This window comes from Girardinichthys multiradiatus, chromosome 13 (assembly GCF_021462225.1).
Source record: "Girardinichthys multiradiatus isolate DD_20200921_A chromosome 13, DD_fGirMul_XY1, whole genome shotgun sequence".
Lineage (NCBI taxonomy): Eukaryota > Metazoa > Chordata > Actinopteri > Cyprinodontiformes > Goodeidae > Girardinichthys > Girardinichthys multiradiatus.
In genome coordinates, this window is record NC_061806.1 from 32,174,774 (window position 1) to 32,193,044 (window position 18,271).

At 37.5% G+C, this 18,271-nt stretch overlaps 1 protein-coding gene across 1 annotated transcript; it reads left to right on the top strand.

The window, feature by feature from the left end:
* Positions 1–145: 145 nt before the first annotated feature.
* LOC124879345 (vesicle-associated membrane protein 2-like) lies at positions 146–15,085 on the top strand. The gene is made up of 7 exons (XM_047383854.1): positions 146–200; positions 1,991–2,057; positions 4,539–4,622; positions 7,978–8,107; positions 8,398–8,556; positions 12,031–12,082; positions 13,686–15,085. Exons 1-7 carry the CDS (start codon positions 191–193, stop codon positions 13,700–13,702), a joined length of 519 nt encoding a protein of 172 aa, XP_047239810.1. The 5' UTR covers positions 146–190; the 3' UTR covers positions 13,703–15,085.
* The last annotated feature ends 3,186 nt before the right edge of the window (positions 15,086–18,271 follow it).

Below are 18,271 nucleotides of genomic sequence, written 5' to 3' on the forward strand. Positions count from 1 at the left end.
GTGGTTTTACACAGAATTTTATGAGAATGCATTTTTCAAGGCATAGTCATGGAGAGGAGGGAGTCATGTTTAGGAACTTCAAGGTCTCATCTGCCTTTTGCAGATAATGCAGTAATTTTGGGTTCGCAGACAAAAGTGAACGGAGCAGAGATGAGAGCCAGCTCTTCTAGTTCTTGGCCATAACCCTCTAATGAAAAAAGGTATATTTCCCTTTTTACCTTAAGGTGAGTTCCTTTCTCTCTCCTAGACATGGCGATTGACTGAGCTTAACTGTAACAAACTATGTGCTCTCTTTCAGACTCTAACCTTGAAAACTGGTTCAGTTTATCTGTTCTTTCTTTCTAGGTGAAACGACTAAAGGAGCTACATCCATTAACATTTACTTTTCCTTCCCATAGAAAGTACTTCTGGATCAGTGCTTCTGTGTTCTTTTTGTGTCTCTGTTCTGTTCTCTCAAACCCCCAGTCGGTCGTGGCAGATGGCCACTCACACTGAGCCTGGTTCTGCTGGAGGTTTCTTCCTGTTAAAAGGGAGTTTTTCCTCTCCACTGTCGCTACATGCATGCTCAGTATGAGGGATTGCTGCAAAGTCAACGCCAGTGACTGTCCACTGTCTCTACATGCTCATCCAGGAGGAGGGAATGCTGCAAGTCACTGACTGGATGCAATCTGCTGGGTTTCCTTAGACAGAAAAACTTTTTATCCAATTTGAATGAATAAATAACTGAATCTGACTGCACTGTTCAATGGTTAGGATTAATTGGAATGTATGTACCTGACTGTTCTGAAGTGCCTTGAGACAACATGTGTTGTGAATTGGCGCTATATAAATAAAACTGAATTGAAAGTGTCTGAAGTAACGGAAGGACAGACTGTGAGATAAGATAGTTTGGGGATCCATCAACAGTAATGCAGCCTATACTCCGGCCTATTATGGGAAAGAAAGAGCTGAACTAAAAAGAAAATCTATGAGCTCAGCTTAAGCCTCTGCTTCTCAATATAAAAGAGGATTTACTGATAATCAGGGAAGAGATGCCCGTCAGACCCAGAATTCATTGAAATGAATGTACATCTTTCCTGACTTGGCAGTGATTTGGGATTCCATATATTGACCTGGAAAGAAATGTTCGAGTTTCTCTCCTGAAACTGTTATTACTGCACCCCAACCTCAGAAAAATAAAAAAAGATGTATGTTAAATCATTAATTAACTGTGATTAACCTGATTTATTTGTTCAGTTTCACTAGACAAACCCGGGCCTCTTTCCTGCCAGACCTGTTGGTAGTACAGGTATGCACTTGGCTAAGTTAAGGTCAAAGTTCATGACTCAACAATAAGGAAGAGACTGGGAAAGATGTCATTATTGGAAGAGTTCTAAGGTGAAAACCACTGCTGGCCAAAAAAAACACAAATACCCATCTCAAATTTCCCAGAAACATCTTGATGATCCTCAAGACTTTTGGAAAAATGTTCTGGGGACTGACAAGACAAAAGTGAAACTCTATGGAAGGTGTGCATCCTGTTCCTAAGAGAGCATTTTAGAAAAAGAACCATTATGGCAACAGTAAAACATGGTGGTGACAGTGTGATGGTCTGGGGCTGCTTTGCCTCTTCAGAACTTGGACAATTTGCCATAACTAGTGGAACCATGCTCTCTTCTGTTCTCTACCAGAGAATTTGCAGTCATCATTTGTGATCTTAAGCTCAAGCACACTTAGGTTAAGCAGCAGGACAATGACCAGAGTGTCCACCTCTGAATGGCTCAAAAATATATATAGACAAAGAAAGGCTTTTTTACTTCAGCATATTAAATCATAATTCAAAAACTGCATTTTCGTGTTCAGGTTCAGGTTCAATTTTGTTGTTAGACAAATACATTTGTTGATGTGGAACATTACAAGACAAAAAAAAAAGAAATTTGTAAAGGGGAAAATGTTTTTTCACAGCATTGTATCAATCCATCTATCTTTTATATTCACTCAATCCTCCCAGGGTCCCAGAAGAGTCTTCTAAGAATCTCCAGCAGTAAATGGGAGAGAGGTCGCCAGTCCTTTCCAGGGTAACACAGAGACACATGCCTCAGCAAAACATTTTACTGCTGAAAGTTAAAATGAGAGAATATGACTTTTTCACTGCTTGCAGGCAGAACTGCTTTTGTCCTTTACAATCAGTCAAAAGAATAGAAATCGTATTATCTGTTCATCAAATACAATAAAAAACGCAAATTTTTTTCGAGCTGCACTGATTTAGAATCAGATCAGTCTTTCTGTTCCTATAATAATTTAACTGTGATTACTTCCTTTTCACACAGTTCAATAGGCTGAGCGAAAAGCCGGGAGTCGAGAGCTGCAAACCAACAACTTCACAGCAGATCAATAAAGAGGAGCAAACACTGAAACAGCCAAGAGAACAAATAGCTGCCGGGGGAAAACAGCTGTGCTGTGTCAACACATTACACTCACTGGGCTCAGTGTAAAATTATGTTTGATGGGTTTGCCTCACCCAGCACTGTGGGGGGCTTTTAACAGGCCTTCAGACACATCATATGTTAAATTTTAAGCCAACCATTTAGGACTTTGTAGACAAAACAATTTGTAAATTATGCAGAGCACACACACCTCAGATTTGACTTTTCCTTGACAAGACTTTTGCTTTTCTCTAGGTCACTTTAAAATGTCCCTGTAGAATTATATGATTTATTAAAGCAACGTCCGAGAAACATAAGACCTTGCCATTGTCATCCTGAAAAGTTTTTTTTTTCTCTAAGTGCCAATCAAAATATGCTAGAGTTCGTCTTATGCCTTATTTTGATGCTTGATAAATTCAGCAAGATTCATAGTAATTCATGATTCAATGTAGTAACTGGACTATTAAATGTCCTCTACAGACTTATAGCAATATAAAAGTAAAAGATGTACCAATCATCTAATTACCAAAAAAAAACATTTATATCAAAAATCCAGGACAAAAACAATCATGGTATGCGTTCAGTAACTTAGTGAAACCAAACAAGCTGATTTCTGATTCCCCTTGCTTTATTTTTTATGTCTCTCTGCTCTTCATTGGTACAGCACAGCAAAAAAAAAATTGACCAAATCCAATCAAGGTTAAATTTATAAACACCAAAAGGTTCACTGCTTATTTAAAATATTATGGCTGCTTAAAAAGTTTTATTGGCTTACATTCACAGTTATTTGCATTGCATCTTAAATATTTTCCTTACCCAAATATTATTAGAACTTAATTTAATTTAACTTGACCTAAGATTCTAGTGTAATTTCAAGAACTATTTTAATAAATACCATTGTTTGTCTTTTTGCAAAAACAGTATCCTGAAAACTATACTAGCTCATAACACTAAACAGTTAAAACTCCTGTAAAAACGAACTCTTTCATTTGTTTATTATAAGCAGATACTGTACTGACATACCCCACCTCTTTAAAGCACTGAATTTCCTCTACTGGTTGCTAAAAAGAAAGAAAAATCAGATTTTACGGTAAAAGACAATAAAACCCCAATTAAGATGTAAAAATGTACACACTTTTCTTCATAAGCAACAGAAATAAATTCAATTTAAATTAACTGAAGAAATGTATACTCAACACGTAAACGAATTTGTAATTCTAACTAATTAACTAAATACATTTTTACATAACTATCTTAGAACTAAATTAGGAAGCCCTGAGGACACTGATTTCAGCCAGTTGTTAAAAACAAAATATTTTGGTACATAATTAAATTAGTAATAGACCATTAAATTATAACTAACACTTTACAAAGACATTGGATTATCACACCAGGTTGTGTTTAGTTTATGTAACATTTCAAGTTCAAATTAATTAGCTAAAAACCCATCTTTTTTGGCAAATGCTATAAACAGCATTTGCTTTCGAAATGTTATTTATTCAAACATATTGTTTTTTTTATTATTCTGATACTTTGTCACCTTTTGATACATTTAAGCAACAGTTTTGTCTCGTGCTTATCCGGAACAGTATCAAGGGTCGGTTGTTTATTGGTTGAATTAAGTTTTCATGCGCCCTCTAGCGGTTCAAAGAGCAGATACACAAGTAGTTTTAAAAGCGCATGCGTTGAATGAACGTTGGCATTCCAGATGTTCTGAACGGGTTCCCCCCAAATTGTTTTAATTTCTAACCAAAGTAATTACCTTTTTCCCGACTGAAAACGATCAAGAAGTGAAATAAAGTAATTGAAGTTATGGCTGGGTGATTAGGCTAAAATAATCTCCAACTGGAACAATTTACTAAGCAACGCACTGTAGTTCATGTTACTTATACCCCAGTGATTTATGGTATTACAGCCACTGACGGGGACACTGCGTGTGTGTGTGTGTGTGTTTACATGTGTGTGCGCGGTTGTAGGGGCGGGGCTTCTGGGTGACGGACAGATTTTTGTTTCTTTCATCTGCGCAGTTTTGTTTCTCTTTCTTCCTTCTGCATAAAACGAAAAGGTGAGTTAAGACTCACCTCACCGAGCGAGGACAACAGAAGTCATTGTCATTTTTTTTTTTTTAAACAGAACTGGGACCACTCTCTCTGTGCTCTCCTCACCCTCACCTTTCCTCACCCTCTCAGATAATCCTCATCGTCCTGCCGCTGAGATGTGAGTACTCTGATGTTTTATTCCATTTTAGTTTATATTTAAACCTATAATGTCTATGATAACCCAGCTTCTGTTTTAAGATGAACTAAATTTAATTTAGTGTGGATTGCAAACTCCAAATCAACGTTGATTAACCAGAAAAAAAATGTAACTTTTACTTTTTATGAATTTAGTTTTGGGAATTGTATTTATCTTTTCCTAAACTAAGTTTGCAAGCAGCTGGAAATTTCGGGGATGCAGCACTTATACCCTGCAGGAGTGTGACTGTGACTCATCGGCTGACTCGCCTAAAAAAGCTATTCATCAGCTGTGACCGGGAAAAGCTAAAGTGTGGTGCTTTTGCATCAGCTGCGTTTTAATAAAACAAATTAAACTAAATTAAAGAGCCAGACACAACTGCACCGAGTCAATAAAGGCCAAAACATTCGATCATAAAATATGTGACAGACTTCTGCTCAATAGAAAAGCAAATATTGTAAGACATGTATGTTTTGTTTGGGGGAGGGGATTGCAGAGTTTTAATTCCTGCATGTTGATCTCCATCAGTCAGGAAGCTGCTGCACTAATCTTTCTCCATTTTGCTTCTGAAAAACAAGCCTGACTGTTAGAGCATGGCAGGAGCTGCTGATTAGTGTGATTCTGCTCTGTATGTCTCAGTGAAAGTTCACAGACCTCACCACAGGCACATTTTGTCATGGATATACATCCGCAGCGATTCTACAGCCTCTTATACATTGATTATGTGGACAAAAATCAAAATTGGATGAGTCATGATTCTATAGCACTTGATGTGATTTTTAATCAGTTCTTTGTGTTTTCTTTGTTTAGAAGCAAATTAATTATTCATATTTGCCTAATTGAGAAACAATTCCTAAATGTGAAAACATGCATATTACCATTGTTACATTGTAGTGGCCCTATTTAATTTGAGGCTTCAATCCAATTATAAATCTATTACTTATGAACAATACAGAGTACATGCATGAAATAATGCTGTTTATAGATTTGCCGTTAGTCCTTATTAACAAATAAGAATTGAATTTGGTTAGGGTGTGGTATATTTGGATCTGATGACCAGTTTGATTCTCTACAATTCATTTTAGTTACTTTAAGGAGTCAAAAATGCATATTTTGTCCAATCACATAAAGTGATGAATGCTAAAATTAAATTTTGTTAGGTTATCAGGTTGTTTGGTTACTTTGTGATATTAATTTGGCTGATATTAAAACAAATAAAAGCACAAACCATTAAAATTGCACGGATAAACATGGAAGAGGAGTTGTTCAAGTGCTGGCAAAAATGATGTCAAATGAAATCAGGGCTGCAGGGTGGCAAGATGGCAACAAGCTCCCAGATTTAAAACCTTCCTTGGGTTTTTTTCCAGATAAGTGGGTTAAACAAACAGATAAAAAATATTAAAATAAGGAAAAATGAACAAGCAGACTCATAAAACTTTCAAAATATAATTGTTAATATGATTTGAAAATTTCAGTCTAATAAAAAAAAGGCACAAATGCAGTAATGACAAAAACATCGATCTTTTTTGCACTTCTGCAGATGTTGATGCAAATAAAAAAAATAAAAATCTTAATTACCAGTTTGGCAGAATCAACCTTTTGACATTACCCATTTTATTGTTAATGTGTACTATGAATTGTGATTGAGATTAGTGCTGACTCAATGTTATTTTGTGATTTTGTTTTAGGGCTGCATCAGGCAGCATATAGGTGTGTCCATGTGTGATGCTGTGTGTCTAATTAGGCTTGGGTGAGGGACGAGTGCACAGTTTTTACCCCTTGTCACACAATGATGGTACGTTATTGCATTTAATTAAGTTTTTGAACATCAAAATAATCAGCACAGTCAATTTAAGCTGTAACCAGAGTAAAAATGAATCTCGCCCAAATAAGAAGATGGTTGGATAATTGAAGCAGGCCACAAACACCCAGCTCAGTGACTTCAAAGGAAAATTCACTACAGTCATTGAGTTGACATGTCTTTGTCTTCCAAAAACCAATGACTTGGATTTGGATTTGCATTTTAAATCTTCATTTTAATATGTGTTTCTTGTTATGCAATGCTTTTAGGTTTTTGAGATATTACGTTCTCTTTTTAGGTAAACTTTAATGAATGGTGCTACAAAAATAACTTGCTTTTTTTTTGCTTTGCCTTCACCAAACTTACTTTCTATTGAGGAATACAGGATCTGCAGAATTTTGCTGTCTACGCTGGCCACCCTGTATCATCAAGACACTTGTTTTCCTCCCAGAGTTATCATTATATGGCTCATTTAACCTGCATCAAACTAAAGTTAAGCATGATCTGCTTGTTAATACAGATTGCTCCTTCAATTACATTTCAGTTTTATTGATATAGCGCAAATTAACAACACCTGTCGTCTAAAGGGACTTCACAAAGGGTTTGGAATGGTCCGGGGTTGTTGGGGAGGTTAGATTAAACTACTGAGTGTTAGAGTTTGGCCATTTTAGAATGGGCTATGTGTAGGGTTACTAAGTAAAATAATAGACTGATAAAGTTTGTCCATCTAGAGCCCACTGGTGGCCATTGTTATACTAAAAACCACAAGGATTGGGGATACCTCTCTCTGTCAGACTGATTATAACCATTGGAAAAGAGAAGGGGTCGCACAGGTAGCAGAAATGGAAGGTGTGTTTGCACCTCATTCTTATCTGAATATCCCTTTCACATTTAATAACTCCTAACTCAGGCTATAACATATCCAGTTTAGCTCCTAGGTTGCCTGCTGTTTTTCTCTTTTTTGTGTGGTAACTAAAGTATAGCTTGGGTTCTCTGCTGTAAATCAGGTGGTTCTTCCGACCCAGTGAAAAACATAAATTTCCACCACCTTTGATGTTTTCCTTACTCTACCTAGATCCATCCTTAACTTTACATTTATGCCCAGTTGACTGGGAAAACTGGTCTATTATTGATTTCTTTCTTCTAATTGATCAGAAAAATCTGTTAATGAAAATTTAATTTTGAGGAAAGCCTTATAAAACAAAAGCTGGAGAATTTAGTGAATATTTAAACTGTTTGGAACAAAATCAGAGTTTTGTTTGATAAAACCTCAACCTGAAGATCTTCTTTTGTGGCCTATAATTTTATTGTTTCACCTCATTCAAAGTCATTGCCTCTATTTAATGCCTGCTTTATTATTTGAGATGTCTGCAAATAATGTTCAGGAGCCTGTTCATTGGACACAGGCTCCTGGTTTGTAAGAACATGAGACCAGTTTCATCCTTTCTCATTTTGTGATGCTTTTACCCAAGACATCTTTGTACCTGAAATGCCCGTTTAAGAAAACTCTTCTCTGATCTTCACATTTCACTGCAGGTCGACTCCAGATGCAGCAGGTACTCCAGGAACTCCTGGGGGCCCAGAAGGTGAAGGAGGCCCTCCGGCCGCGGCCCCAAACCTGACAAGCAACAGACGACTTCAGCAGACACAGGCGCAGGTGGACGAGGTGAGGAAACGAGTGTGAGCTAACACAATCTCAGTGAATATGTTAGTGTACTTTTTGCTTATAAGAAGAACCCAAATATAGTCTTAGCAGCTTATGGCTGCAGTTTAATTTTAAAAAAGTATAACATTGTAACTGTGTTGTCAAATTTGATAAAAATCCATAATGGAAAACCAGAAATCAAATTATTAAACAATGATAACTGTTTGGTATATTTACTGGTTTCTATCAGGTGCATATCAGCTCAGTTTTTACCACTGGGATAGATGCTGACTGGTGTTTTTGTCCCTCAGGTGGTGGATATTATGCGTGTGAATGTGGACAAAGTCTTGGAGAGAGACCAGAAGCTGTCAGAACTAGATGATCGGGCCGATGCCTTGCAGGCTGGAGCCTCTCAGTTCGAGAGCAGTGCTGCTAAGTTGAAGAACAAGTACTGGTGGAAAAATTGCAAGGTGAGAAGATTTTATCCTGTACCTGCAACACAGAATGCTGCGCTGGCCGTATGGACAGTGAATCCAGCACCTGTTGTTTTAGGATTCAGGAGTTTTTTTTCCCAGAGAGAACAAGAGATATCAAATTAAATTACTTGATGGTAAAGTGTAAGTAAAACGGATACTATGCAATCTTGGTACATGTCCTGAAAGACGTTTAACAATTGAAATGAGAATTGTTTAACTAAATTTAAAACAGAAATGGCTGTCAACATTTATGTAATGTATTAAAACTGCTGCAATTTTGTGCCCTGCTATTTTAAAGTGCTTTTTTGGGAAGCCAGAAAAATTCCAGGACAACTGGAGTTTTCTACACTTGTGTGGATCAAAATGCAGTGTTCCCCTTCCCCCACTTGTTGCTGCCAACTGCTGGACAATGTAGAAGCAGCATTTCTGTTAAGCAGCAGGCTTCAGGCTTGCACCCCGAGCAAATTACACCAGTAATTTACCAGCTAATAACAGCTTGTTGTATTGGTGGTCCTAAGAAATTTTGAAAAAATTAATGTTCGACTACAAAATTGTCTTCTGGTCAATGGTGATGGCAACACATGTCATGACCCTAAGGACAACCTTTCCTGTGGTAGCAGAAGGTGCTAATTTAAAAAAAATAATATGTCTTTACTACAAAATTTCTCAGGTATTTATTATAGTTTTAAAATAAATGTTACATATACAAATTTTAGATAATGTTAAACTTATACTTTTGTATTATTCCTGATGCCCTGATACCATAAAACAGTTACTTTGGATTAGCCTCAAACAATTGTTAGAATCTTAATCTGCCTCAAATAGCAGAAATAAAGAAATACATAGTATTTACAGTATTTATAACAAAATGACTAATCTGAAAGAAATGCAGAACACATTAGTTAGTAAGTACTATGCCCAAAGGCTCCAATTTATTACAGCGGACTAAAATCAAAAAATTTTCTACTTACTTGTTTAGTCAGGATAATACAGCAGAATGTACTTTTACTCAGATTGACATTTAAAAAAACGTTAACACTTTACCAGTTAATTTGTGACAGACATAAAGTAAAAAAACTTAAACTTTTACACAAAGTGCTAGCGGTGTAACTATTAGATAATGTATAATGAAGCTTGTTCCAACTGTAATAACTGCTGTATAACATATGTACTGCATTTTATAAATATAACTTAGGAAGCCTCTTATTTTCACCAACATTTTGGTTTATGGAATCAGATATTTTGATTAAGTTGGCGATGTGAAATAAATGTTTCACATAAACAGACATTCCTTGGATTAAAACTATGAGATTTTGTCTGTTCTGTTTTGTTTATGGCTGCATAGGCGCAGTTGGTAGCACTGTTGCCTTGCAGCAAGAAGGTCCTGGGTTCGATTCCCGGCCTGGGGTCTTTCTGCATGGAGTTTGCATGTTCTCCTCGTGCATGCGTGGGTTCTCACCGGGTACTCCGGCTTCCTCCCACAGTCCAAAAACATGCCTGTTAGGTTAATTGGTCACTCTGAATTGCCCTTAGGTGTATGAATGAGTGTGTGTATGGTTGTATGTGTGTTGCCCTGTGATGGAGTGGTGACCTGTCCAGGGTGTACCCAGCCTTTTGCCCATAGACTGCTGGAGATAGGCACCAGCTCCCCTGTAACCCACTATGGAATAAGCGGTAGAAAATGACTGACTGACTGTTTTGTTTATGTTTTTTTGTCTTGGAAATGCTTCATATCCGCCCCATACTTGTGTTATTTAAATACCTTCTTTACGTTCCTCTTCCTCAGCGAGTGTAAAAACAAAAAACTTAACCCTCCAATCCAACTTTATTTACCTGAATTAAAATAGAAAAATGAAACCCTGCATAAAAATAGAAACGCTTCCCAGCTGCCATCTTCAATCTCTCCATCACCATCAGTTCACACCGTTTATCCATCCATCTACTCTTTTTTTTTTTGTCCTGGTTTCCGGCAGCTGGGCTCCACCTCTATCAGTCTATGCAGTTCTCATGGCCCAATCAGTGGCAAAGTGGAGGCAGATTATTTTTGAGGGGTAGGTGGAGAGTCTATTTGACTGACAGGGAAGTCAGAAATAGATGAAGGAAAATCTCAATCTGGATTACAGTGACAGCCAGGGATTAGAGAGCCAGCTGTGATCTGTGATGTAACTCCTCCTCTCCAACATTTCGACTTGGCTTCGCTCATGAGAACCTGCACTGATATAATATATGTCGCAATAAATGCAACATGTAGGTTATAACCCGATGAAGTTCTTCATTAAACTGCAGTAAACTGTGGATTTTACCACTTAAGCATCAGAACTCCAAACGTTGGTTAAATCAACAACACAATAATCCAGTGCAATGAAAACAAGGGTGTGTTATTTAAAAACCCTACTACACACATTGCAAGTACTATTATCACATTTATACCAATCTCTCTCTCTCTCATGCTTTTATATTTATTAATCTCTCTCACCCCCACCCCCGCTCAGAAGGGATGTGCTTTCCTGTCAATTTGACAGGTTTTATTCATGCAGTAGTATTTATATTTATTAATTTATTGGGAAAAAAAGTGAGAAATTTGCGATAGGTCAATTTAATACTTCTTGGCAACACATCTTGTACCATTGGAAAAGCAGTTTATTTCCGCTTAAGTAGTTCCACATTTGTTAGGGAAATGCATTTGTGGGCTGAGCGGTAGAGATGGGTATGTGGATTGTGTTCATGAAAAACTTAGCAAATCCTCTCTTCCAATGACAAACAGTCTTTTGTGGAGGAATTATGATAATATGGGCCAGCATCTTCTTCACTGGTAAAGCAAGTGTCGTCACTGTAGGCAATCTCAATGCAGGGAGATATCCAGATGAGATTCTGCAACCAGCTGGAATCCCATTTATCCACTCTTAGGGACCAAACTATCTTCAAAGATGACAACGCTCACCCCCACAGGGTGGGGTTATGACAGTGACTACCTCCAAAATTTGGGAATGGAGAAGATGAAATGGCCTGCCTGCAGTCCGGACCTCAATCCCACTGAACACTTGTGGGATCATCTTAGGTATGCTGTTCATCCCAGAGTTTCCAACACAACCACTTTAGCTGACTTGCAGCAAAACCTGGTGGGTAACCAGGCTGGTGACCTGCATGAGTAGGTGGTGCCAGACTTGTATTGTTGTACTGGCAGAGAGCATTTGGCAAGTTTTTCATGGGCGCCACCCACAAATGCATTTTCCTTACAAATTTGGTTTCATTTAAAGGGAAGTAAACAGCAATTCCAACTATATACAATTTATTACAAAGAGCCATTGTTACTACAAAGAAGAAATCAATCAAACACAAACTTTCTTACTTCTTGTGCCAAGTTTGCATTTTGAAATCTGCCCTTTCTATTTGTTCCTGTCTGACCTAAACAGAACTGAGGTGCTGTTTGCCTTGAAAATGTTGTTATTGTTGTTTTTTTTTCCCCAGATGATGATCATGATGGCAGTTATAGGTGTTATATTTGTCGGCGTCGTCTTCTGTAAGTATAATACAACAAGATAAAACATCTAAACGCCATTAAAGTGCACTTAAATTACAATCTGTTGTGTTTATACAATAACGTAACGCAGTTTTCTAACTAAAGACGTGGGACACTAAAATGTAAGGGGAAAAAAACATAGAAAACGATGATATTTAATTAAACATTTTACACAAATGAGCTATCAGATGACCAAACTTTGATATTTTAATTAAATAATATGCAGTAAGACTTAAACATTGGGGAAAGAGTTGCTCCCTCTCACACTGAAAGAGTTTTTAAAGTAAACGTCTTCCTTTTTAAGAATGATGCACAGTACCTTGCATAGTGTGGCATTATAAATAACAAAATGTCATAACCACCATGTAATATGTATGTATTACTTTGACAGTGTTCAAAAACTTTGAATAATTTTAATACTGTCACATTTTTCAACTCTTCGTGGGACTTTAATTGAATGACCAAAACAAAATGTTGCATAATTGTGAGAAGGAAGAAAAGGATATGTATTTTTTTAGGACTTTTACCAAAAAATGATGGTATTTGTGTTCCCCTTTACTCTGATTCCCCTAAATTAAATCCACTGACTCAGTGAACCTGTGTGTAATTTAATCTCGTAACAAATACACATGTTTCAAAGGTTTGGTACAGAGCATAAGTAAGAAAACAGTATCATGAAGATCAAGGAACACAGCAGAAAGGTGTGAAGAAGTTTCAAGCTGGGTTAAGTTCTAAACATATGACGCAACGCTGTTAAATCCATCATCTTCTAAGATAGTAAAATAGAGAGTAAGACACAACTACAGTCACCCATTCCTTAAGACCAGTATATATTGAAGCAGCAAAAAGGCCCAAAAGAACTCTGGAGGAGCTGCAGAGATCCAGAGCTCAGGTGGAAAAATCTATTGACTCCACAAATCTAGTCAGACTCATTTGGAAGATGGACAGAACTAAATATATAAAAACCCTAGAAGAAAACTTGTAGGAGGCTGCAAAAGACATGAGACTAGGTTGAAGGTTCACCTCGCAGCAGGACAGCAACCCTAAACAATCAACCAGAGCAACAATGGAATAGTTTAGATGAAAGTGTATTTGTATGTTGGAATGGCCTAGTCAAAGTCCAGACCTAAATTCAAACTGAGAATCTATGACACCACATGAAGACACATGTTAACAGATGTTCTCCATCCAATCTGAATGAGTTCTTCTTCAAAATCTTCTTTTGCGAAGAAGAATGAACAAAAATGTCATTTTCTAGATGTTCAAAGCTGGTGGAGATGACCACAAAAAGATTTGGAACCGTAACTGCAAAAAAATCCAAAAATTAAAACCAGGTATCTTTTTCTTCTTCCTCACAAATACGCCACTTTGTGCTGCTATACCTCATAACATCTCATTGACATACTTTAAGGTTTGGTGGCAAAATTTAAAAAGTTTCAAAGGAGATTTTAACCTTTGCCTTTTTGCTTCCAGAGATTACTTGACAATTATGTCTTTATTTATGAAAAAATAATATTTTATTTTCTAAATTGGAAAACCTTTACCAATGCAAGCGTTCAATAAAATTTCACCATGGTGTTACTTTTGTGTTCACTATATTTAGTATATTTCTTCTACTGAGCTGCTCTTCAAGAACGAAGATACAAGTCCCAGGATGAGTCTGCACCAACGAATGGCACCGCACCAAATCGAGCCTTTCCTCAGACCTTCTTGTCCTCCTCTTCCTCAGCGATGCCTTCCTCAGAAACCTCAATGCATGGCCTTTAATGTGCTCCTCCTTTTCTCTCTGCAATGCGAAGGTTTACAGACCAAAATAAAGGGTCAATAAAATTATTTTGGTTCAGTTTGACCTCACTGAAATGAACGTTTGGCTGAGTTGGACATCATCAGAACAGTTTACAGGTTTTAGTGATTGCAGAAAGGTTGGGTAATCTCACAAAACCTCGGATCAACTGTAAGTCCACTTGTGTAACTTGACCACAACTTCCTAATGCTGGTCTCCTTCAGGAGCACAGTCAGGTGCCATGACCTTCATTTCTCAGAAGCCACAGTCACATAACTAATTAATAACATTATAAATAATAACAATAATAGATAATTCACATTGTCAAAATTAGGTTGATCTTTACCTGCTTTTTGAGTTTTAAAGCAGCTTTGAGGATTTATGTGTAACCGATCTGCAGCATGTCGCTGACTGATAAACCAGTGGCGTTTGCTAAATGCTCAAGTTTGGCAAAAATGCATAAGGAAACCCTTGCTTATTAAAATTATGTACAAAAAAAGTGTCTTGTGTGTTGAGCCAAAGAGGACCATAAATGACAGAAGTGGTGAGCCCTGTAGAGAGCATTTTTGGCTGATTGTATGTTAGAATTTTACTTTTATTATATTATAAAGAACTTAAGTTGTGCATTTGGTGTCATGTTTGTACATCATGTGTGGGTTATTGTTTGTGCAGTTACATTAAAACTCAATCATACCTAAAATGTATCCCTTCAACCTGCCCTAAAGCGTGGTTGAAACTCCTGATGTCGAACATATAGTTAATTTGCAAACATGTGCAAAGTGTAGCTTACCAGCATCATCGACTCCCGTCTCCACCCTCTCTTCGTTCAGGTGGTGCTGTACAGCGTTAGTCGGTTGGTGCTTCTACTGATTTTAAACACCTGACTTTTGTTTGGTCCTCTTTCTGTCTGCTTTTATCCATCCTGTGTTTATTTCTGTGTTGTGGGCAGACGTGTGGTTTTCTGTACTTTGAGTGTGCAACGCTTTTATTTGTTCCCAGAACTTTTTTTCAGAAATTTTCATGAATGAAAACACTTATTTATTCTATGTACCATTGAAGAAAATAAACTATTGTATTCAAGCCTGAATGGCTGACACTGGATTCAAATTCAAATAAATAAGGATCAGCATCTACAACGGCTCTTTGAAGAAACCTACATAATATGAGCTATAACAACATTTAATTTCCCTTTGGGATTAATAAAGTATTTTTGAATTGAATTGAATTAAATTTTCCTTTTTCTTGACTGGGTTGTTTTGTATCAATCTTGATTTTCTTCATGTAAAGTTAAGGTCATTTTTTGTGCTCTCATATTTGAGTGAAAAACCTTAACATACAGAACGTGAAAAGACACGATACCTTTTCTCTCAATGTCAGACATTAATGAAACTAAACCTTACTTGTTTTCAGGCAGTTAAGATTACCAAAATTATGTCTATTTGCCAAACTCCAGAATAATAAGCAAGGTAATACTTTAAAGATTTGTTTTTAAGATCAGGTCTGTGTGATGACTATTCCAAAACACTGTCTTTGGTCTCTTTTAGCCACTTTGTAACTAATTTGGAGGTATGTTTAAGGTCATTTTCCACTTGGAAGGCCCAGTTATGGCCAATATGTTATTTAAATCTATTTTGTGAAATGCATCAGTCCCTCCTGCAGCAAAGCACTCAGACATAATGCCGCCACCTCCGTAGTTCACAGTTGGGTTAGTGCTCTAGGATCTCCAGGCCTTCTGCTGGTTTTTTTTCACCTAATGTAACAGAACGAATTGTGGACAAAAACTTAAAAATCTTTGTCCCCTGAATGCATGGGCAAACGTTAGGAGTAATGGCTTCTTCCAAGCTGAGTGACCTCTCAGCCCATGTCAGTACAGGGCTTGTTTCACTGCTTCAGCAGCTTCAGTCAGCATCTTCTGAAGGTAGTTTGCTGTTCTTCTAGGATTGATACACACATTTAGCTCCAAAACACGTTCATCTCTGGGACACAGAACCTCTCTCCACCCTGAACAGGATGGATGGTCCTTCTCGTGGTGTTCATACTTAGATCATATTGTTTGAAAAGATGAATGCAGCACACTGAAATGAACCGGGGTTGTGGAGAGTCACAGTTCTCTTCCTGATATCTGGAACAATTTCTTTATTTGATGTTCGCACTTTGTCACACAAGCTAGCAGTATGTTCAAAGTGTTGCCTGAAAATAAATCCAGTTGTGACCCTAATTAACTTCAAGGTTGCAAAGCCTCAGGGTGCAGCTTTCAAGCGGTACACAAGAAAACATACTAAAAACTGAACTTTTTGCAATTCATTTTGTACAATTTGTTCACCTGTCCAAAGAACATTATACAAGTCTGTCTACAGTCTCTGTAGCAAATATTAGCCTGGCACAGAGGCTTTTCCAAATAGTTTATAAACGGTAATCTCAGCATATGGAATTTTAAATAAATAATTTTAAAAAATCTCATTCTCATTATTCTGGCATTTAGCAAACATAAAATTGTTGGTAATCCTACTTGACCTAAAAGGAATAGTTTAGTTTAATAACAGAGTGAGATCAAAAATGATTGGCCTTTTTTTATACACATTTAAATGTCTTTATTCAGTGCTAAACCTTGAAACATGGAAACATTGAATCTAATGAATAAATATTGTCTTGAATCTGATCTACAGATTAATTAACCGTTGTTAAAAGTTTAGTGTAAAAACAAATGGGAAAAGTCACCCTAAGCCAACATCATCCATCCAGCAGCAGATTGTTGTGAATATTCATATTTGTTTATTTTTTTGCTTTTGAAAAAAGTAAAAAAAAACTGCCTTAAAGCTTTAAAACTAAGACATCGTACTGCATTAGGTTTAAGTCAACTTCTGACAGTGTTGACAGATCCTGTTTAAACAAATTTAAATTACGAGTCAAACTGCGACTTAATTTAGAAAAGATTTAGGAAAATAAAAAATATTTTAAAATTGTCTGGGGACAAAGGTCAAATAGTATTTCTGCATTCATAATCGTACGAAATGCCTGAGAAGTGATCATGTGGACTTCACTCAACCTTCATGTTTTACCTCCTTGCACAGCTCCCACATAAATCTAATTATACAAGCATCAATTTTCAAATCAGCAGTAGCAAAAGCCTGCTGTAGGCCCCATTACTTTTTTTTATTTCTCAGTATTGTTAAAGAAGATAGTAAATGTTTATACAGGTCCTTCTCAAAATATTAGCATATTGTGATAAAGTTCATTATTTTCCATAATGTCATGATGAAAATTTAACATTCATATATTTTAGATTCATTGCACACTAACTGAAATATTTCAGGTCTTTTATTGTCTTAATACGGATGATTGTGGCATACAGCTCATGAAAACCCAAAATTCCTATCTCACAAAATTAGCATATTTCATCCGACCACTAAAAGAAAAGTGTTTTTAATGCAAGAAACGTCAACCTTCAAATAATCATGTACAGTTATGCACTCAATACTTGGTCGGGAATCCTTTTGCAGAAATGACTGCTTCAATGCGGCGTGGCATGGAGGCAATCAGCCTGTGGCACTGCTGAGGTCTTATGGAGGCCCAGGATGCTTCGATAGCGGCCTTTAGCTCATCCAGAGTGTTGGGTCTTGAGTCTCTCAACGTTCTCTTCACAATATCCCACAGATTCTCTATGGGGTTCAGGTCAGGAGAGTTGGCAGGCCAATTGAGCACAGTGATACCATGGTCAGTAAACCATTTACCAGTGGTTTTGGCACTGTGAGCAGGTGCCAGGTCGTGCTGAAAAATGAAATCTTCATCTCCATAAAGCTTTTCAGCAGATGGAAGCATGAAGTGCTCCAAAATCTCCTGATAGCTAGCTGCATTGACCCTGCCCTTGATAAAACACAGTGGACCAACACCAGCAGCTGACACGGCACCCCAAACCATCACTGACTGTGGGTACTTGACACTGGACTTCTGGCGTTTTGGCATTTCCTTCTCCCCAGTCTTCCTCCAGACTCTGGCACCTTGATTTCCGAATGACATGCAGAATTTGCTTTCATCCGAAAAAAGTACTTTGGACCACTGAGCAACAGTCCAGTGCTGCTTCTCTGTAGCCCAGGTCTGGGGAATGCGGCACCTGCAGCCCATTTCCTGCACACGCCTGTGCACGGTGGCTCTGGATGTTTCTACTCCAGACTCAGTTCACTGCTTCCGCAGGTCCCCCAAGGTCTGGAATCGGCCCTTCTCCACAATCTTCCTCAGGGTCCGGTCACCTCTTCTCGTTGTGCAGCGTTTTCTGCCACACTTTTTCCTTCCCACAGACTTCCCACTGATGTGCCTTGATACAGCACTCTGGGAACAGCCTATTCGTTCAGAAATTTCTTTCTGTGTCTTACCCTCTTGCTTGAGGGTGTCAATAGTGGCCTTCTGGA